Here is a 6000-nt window from a genome sequence, read left to right on the forward strand (position 1 = left end):
TTTTGGACTTCATGATGTCCTGTGGAAACAGTGGCAAATGCTACTATCATTGCTGTGAGTATAACCTGTCTACGTCTTCTTTTTTTTTTTTTTTAAAGATTTTTTTATTAGGGAATTGGGGGGATGGGAACAGTGCTGGGGAATTGGGGGAAGGGGGACAGACAAGTTGCTGTCATTTTGTTCTTCAGTCTAGTTGTGGAGGACGTTGCTTCACTGGCCCAAGTTGGCACCATCATTGCGCTCTTCCCAGGCGAGGCAGATCAGTCGCCGGCTTCTGGACGGCCTCTCACTGCGGCTGCTGGCCGCTCATGCTGGCTGCTGGCTACACACGGTAGCCCATGGCAACCCACTGCCACAGGGGCTGCAGCCTACGCCATCGCCGGTGACTCCCGGCAGCCCAGCTCCAGGTTGAGCTGTTGTTCAGCATCTTAGCTGTGGAGGGCAGTGTCACTGGCCCTCATATGTGGGATCCGAACCGGGGCCCTCTGGCGTCCCAAGCCAGTTCTTAACCATCATGCCACTCGGCCAGCCCAACCTGTCTACTTCTGACTTAGTCTTCTACCAGTATGTGCGAAGTAGGTTACCCTTTAAACTTCAAAAAGGTTTAAAACTCACACCCTTCATGTCTTGAAAATTATAACAGGAGTTACTAATGAAGAATACAGAGTACAATGAAAACATTATAAGAAACTCATTTCTCTTCAGGTCAACTGATGCCATCAAATAATTTGAACAAGTAACTTACCCTCCTGAGGCTCAGTGACAAAGCCACCAAAGACCTCATCTTGGTATCTGAAAATATCGTTGTGAACATAGAACTTATTTGCAACAGAACCCTGCAATGCAAACAAAAAGTTTTCACTTATTCAGCAGACTTTTAAAAAACCAAATCACCCTATACCAGTGGTTGTCAACCAAAGGCCATATGCATGCCACTTGGTAGTATCTGCAGACACTTCAGTTTTCACATCAGGAAGTCCAAGTGACAACTACTGAGTAGCAGTCAGGGATGCTGCTAAACATCCTTCAATGTACAGGACAGCCAGGCACGACAGACTTATTCAGTCCAAAATATTAATAACACCAAGAGTGAAAAACTCCCTTACATTATGGCAGTTAAAAAACTACACTCTGGCCACACCTCAAATCATTTCTTAAACAATACATACTACCAATTGCAGCAGGTATTTAAAATTTCCTAAATCTGTATCCAAGACTATTCACACAAGCACTCAAGGATGGTGTAGCTGAAAAGATCTGCCTGTACTAAATAAGACAAATTTGAGTCTAAATTCAACTATATCAATTACCAGTTATTCAACTTCTAAGGCTGTTTCCTCATCTGTAAAAAGGAATACCATCAACATATATACCTTAGAGCTTTGATTACATATTAGATAAGGTAGTTTATGTAACAACGCACTATATACTAAGTTAATGTTAGTTTCTTCCTCTTCAAAGGAAAAAAGGAACTGTAAGTAAACTCTCTTGGCAATCATCTCCCTCATGATTCTTTGCATATTTAGAAGTCCATCAACAGTTTTACACTGCAGATAATCTAAGCTTTCCTCTAAAAATCATGACTAAAATGATCTCATGTAATTAATTTTTCAAAGATAATTGAGTTATATTTTATATTCAAACAGATAAATGATAGGGGTGTCAGATTCACTAACCTAAACAGAAAATTATCTTGAGTAACGCTAGGAAGAAGAAAAAAAAAAAAATAGTACTGCTAGAGAAAACATTTCATCAGCAAGTCCTTATTGAGCCACTTCTACATGCTTATTCTTATTCAGATAGGCTTCCTGCTGATGAGTCAGCAGGGACCAGTCAGGAAGACTGTACAAATACAATTATTTGACATAAACCTGTGGTCCTTTCATGCTAACTATGATAACTAAAAAGGAGCAGATCCCAGGCTGGGGCTGGAGCTGGAGCTGGAGCTGGGGCTGGGGCATGGACAACGCAAGATGAGCCAAAACATCTTGTGCCACAAAGTTCAAGTTCTCAAAAAAACAAAAGAAAATGCATAGGGGAGTTCACCACCACATCTGAAATATTTTAGATATCAGCATAAAGTTAACAATGGATTAAATCCATTAAATAAAGACTTTATGTGAGTGATTAACAGATAGAAAAAGCAAGGTTCTTTACAGTAAAATGCCAACTAATAAATATAGAATGATAGAATCGGGTAATCACCATTTGCAACCATCAGAGTAGCAGTTGGTTCCCACCAAGAATCATCAATGAATACAAAAATAGTATATAAGTTTGATGAAGAACAGGATATTTGCATAGTCTCAAAGAATTATCCACCATTTACTTACTAAAGTAAAAACACTAACTTTTCAGTAGTGAAACCTGTTGACCATCACCTTAACTAAATGATCCAAGTTAACATCACTAACTACAGGAATAAATGGCATCAAGAGCCTTCCTAATGTGAGGCACTAGAAAGACACGTGTATAACTTGAATCTAATAATAAGGGAGTATCAGACAATTCAAATTGAGGCATTCTACAGAGGAACTTCATCGTGCTCTTCAAAAGATTAAAGAATTATTGCTGATTAAAGGAGACTAAAGAAAATTATAGTTACACACAATGTGTAATCCTGGATTGAATCTTGGACCAGGGGGAAAAGTTACTATATAAAGGACATTGGGACAATAACCAAAATGTAAATATTGACTATAGACTGATACTTGCATTACAACAATATTTCTTAAATTTGATAACCGTACTAAGATTATGGAAGAGGATTCCTTCCTTATTCTTAGGAAATGCTCACTTAAAGATTTGAGGATGACTGGGCATGATATCTCCAACTTCCTTTCAAATGGTTTAGATTTTAAAATGATAGGTAAAAAGAATTAGGAACATGTGGACAAGTTCTGACAGTGGCTCTAGGTAAGGAGTATGTTGGAGTTACTACACATGCAACTTTACTGTAAGTTTGAAATTTCAAAATGAATAGTTTTTAAGAGATGCACAGCCTTTCACTGTTTCTTTGTTCATACCTCAGGAGCCAGGACGAAGGTCTGCATGAACCTCCTCAGAGACTGGTTGTTGTTAGAGAGCAAGCCCATCACCTGGACCACCACACCATCATTCAGAGTGGCATGAGCATCAACATGGCGGATCTTAGTGTGGCAGTTGGTGAAGTTTTGTGACATCACTTTCCTATGGATTTCCTAAGGAATCAAAGCACGAGTTACCGCCTTAAAATTTACAGTCTTCAACAACAACAAAAAACTTTCTAACACAACACAGGTAAAGAATCTGCATGTTTACATTACTCTACTTTGTCTAATACAGCACATCCTCTTCACCACCCTTGAGCCTTTTATAACACTGTCCTTCATTAACATATCTAAAAAGTGCTTACAATCAATAATCCCCACGCTAAAACCAATTATCTTCCAACATCAAAAAACTTACATTCTAATCATACAAAATGAGCAAATGTGACACCATAAGTTTCTCAATGACTATCACATTAATCAAAGTTACTGAATACCTAAACTTCTAAAAAGTTGAGAAATCTGATCTTTAAGTATCAGCACATCTATTAAGCATTAAGCCATCCCAGTGTTATGGGTTCTTTCCCAGCTGCTTACCAGCCCACATACAGCTTGGAATGCTTACTTTCTGTCCATAGACTGCATCTGCTGGCTTTCCATTTGAATCCAATCCCCCATGAACATAAGAAGAGTTCTTTCCATAAAACCTGTAGAACAGGAAGATAATTTACTGTCATCTTCAAGTATCCTAAGACCAAGTATTTATTTTTCATGTTTGGTACCTAACTGCCTCACTGGCAGATTCGTGGAGGCAGGAATGTGTTTTCTTTTTCATCTTTGAAGGCAATCAGACCCATCCCCTAAGGGCAGTCAACACTTGCTGAATGGGAATGGATTTGGTCAATGAGACAGACACTTATTTTACAAGTTCCAAGTCCCAGGTTTCAGGGTAGATGATCATGTTGGGGAAAATCCTGTAGTTCATGTCAGGAAGGCCATTTAAAATAAGCAGAAGTTCCTGTTTTCACTCAAAAATAAAACAGGCAGTTTTGATATAGATGAGTACATCTATACTCTCCATAGAGCTGCAGAGTCCTTTTATATCTCATGCATGCATGTGAGGAGTTCCCATTAAAAACCCAGGAACTCATGCAGGTGGGTTTTAGCAGTTTTTAATAATTTTTGCTGGTACACTTAGAGTTATACACTTTAATTCCCATAGCTTTAATTTTTCTCTCTTCTCAATTGCTTTGTTTTCATTACAATACTATACTGGCTCAGAAAGGCCACATCCACCCACCACCCACCAGCAGGAAATACCCAACCCAAGGAAAACCACACTGTATGGATGGATTTCTTGATATCTGTACTCAGATAAACAATTTTTCACAAATGAGCCCATACATGCCATTCTACATCCTGATTCTGCCTCCCTCTGCCCCTCAAGAAGGGGAAAGCTCGGGGACCACAAGAACCCCAAGTCTACCTTTTAGCTATCAAAGTTATTAAAAGGTTGCATATCAGCCAGTGAAATCAGTTCACTGCTGGCTAAGCAACTTTTCATTATGTCTAAGATGTACCTCAGAGATGAAGTGTGAAAAAAAAAAGATGTCTTAGAATCAATAAATAGCAATACTGACATGAAATATATCAATGCATCTGGTTAGTTTCAACTCCTGCTCCTTTTTAAACTCAAATTTATCTAACTTGTAATTGTAAGGGCACATAATAAAATTTGACATAAAACAGAAAAAAAGTAAGTTTGAAGACTTTTTTTATCACTTAATAGTCATGTGAATGCTTGCAAATTTTTAACCCCTTAGCATCTTTACCTGCAAGATGCAGTTAACTCTCCTACAATGCTTTTATTAAAAGGTTTGGGGAAAAGATCAAGGGAAAACAGGTGAAAGTTTCCTTAAAGAAAAAAGTATCACAAGAGATATTTTCCATTTTCATTGCAAGGACTCAAAATGAATTTATAAGGGAACCCCTGCACACTGCTGGTATGAATGCAAACTGGTGCAGCCACTATGGAAAACAGTATGGAACTTCCTCAAAAAATTAATAATAAAACTACCATATGACCCAGCAATCCCTTTTCTGGGTGTCTACCCAAAAAATCTGAAAACACTTAAATTCATCAAGATAAATGTACCCCATGTTCATTATGGCATTATTCACAATAGCCAAGACATAGAAACAACCTGTGTGTCCTCTGAGATGACTGATACAGAAGATTATATATATATATATATATATATATATATATATATATATATATATATATATATAAAGTAAAATGCAACTCAGCCATGAACAGGATGAAACTATCATTATTTGCAACAACATGGATGGATCTTAAGAGTATCATGCTGGGCCGGCCGAGTGGCGCGATGGTTAAGAACTGGCTTGGGACGCCAGAGGGCCCCGGTTCGGATCCCACGTGTGAGGGTCAGTGACACTGCCCTCCACAGCTGAGATGCTGAACAACAGCTCAACCTGGAGCTGGGCTGCCGTGGGTCGCCGGCGACGGCGTAGGCTGCAGCCCCTGTGGCAGTGGGTTGCCATGGGCTATCGTGTGTGGCCGGCAGCCAGCGTGAGGGGCCAGCAGCCGCAGTGAGCGGCCGTCCAGAAGCCGGCGACCGTTCTGCCTCGCCAGAGAAGAGCGCAATGATGGTGCCAACTTGGGCCAGTGAAGCCACGTCCTCCACAACTAGACTGAAGAACAAAACGACAGCGGCTTGTCTGTTCCCCTTCCCCCAATTCCCCAATAAAAATCTTTAAAAAAAAAAAAAGAGTATCATGCTAAGTGAAAGAAGTCAGATGGAAAAGAACAAGAACAGTATGATTTCACGTACCGTATTTGCCGGCGTATAAGACGATTTTTTGGCCTTGAAAAATATGCCTCCAAGTGGTGGGTCGTCTTATACGCCAGGTACACTTCAGATAGACTGCCCATAGTGCTTGCCCC

The 6000-nt window shown here is 39.7% G+C and overlaps 1 protein-coding gene across 5 annotated transcripts in view; it reads right to left on the bottom strand.

The window, feature by feature from the left end:
• G3BP1 (G3BP stress granule assembly factor 1) overlaps positions 1 to 6000 on the bottom strand; it is a 50513-nt gene that overhangs the window by 23201 nt on the left and 21312 nt on the right. For all 5 annotated transcript variants that reach the window (XM_019627228.1, XM_019627231.1, XM_019627230.1 and 2 more), the window contains exons 3-5: positions 3655 to 3736; positions 3027 to 3200; positions 746 to 836 (exon numbers count right to left, since the gene is read on the bottom strand). In XM_019627228.1, the coding sequence (XP_019482773.1) occupies positions 746 to 836; positions 3027 to 3200; positions 3655 to 3736 (347 nt within the window). The remainder of the gene's footprint in view (positions 1 to 745; positions 837 to 3026; positions 3201 to 3654; positions 3737 to 6000) is intronic.

The sequence above is a fragment of the Hipposideros armiger genome, unplaced genomic scaffold (assembly GCF_001890085.2).
Source record: "Hipposideros armiger isolate ML-2016 unplaced genomic scaffold, ASM189008v1 scaffold_725, whole genome shotgun sequence".
In the NCBI taxonomy this organism is placed as follows: Eukaryota; Metazoa; Chordata; class Mammalia; order Chiroptera; family Hipposideridae; genus Hipposideros; species Hipposideros armiger.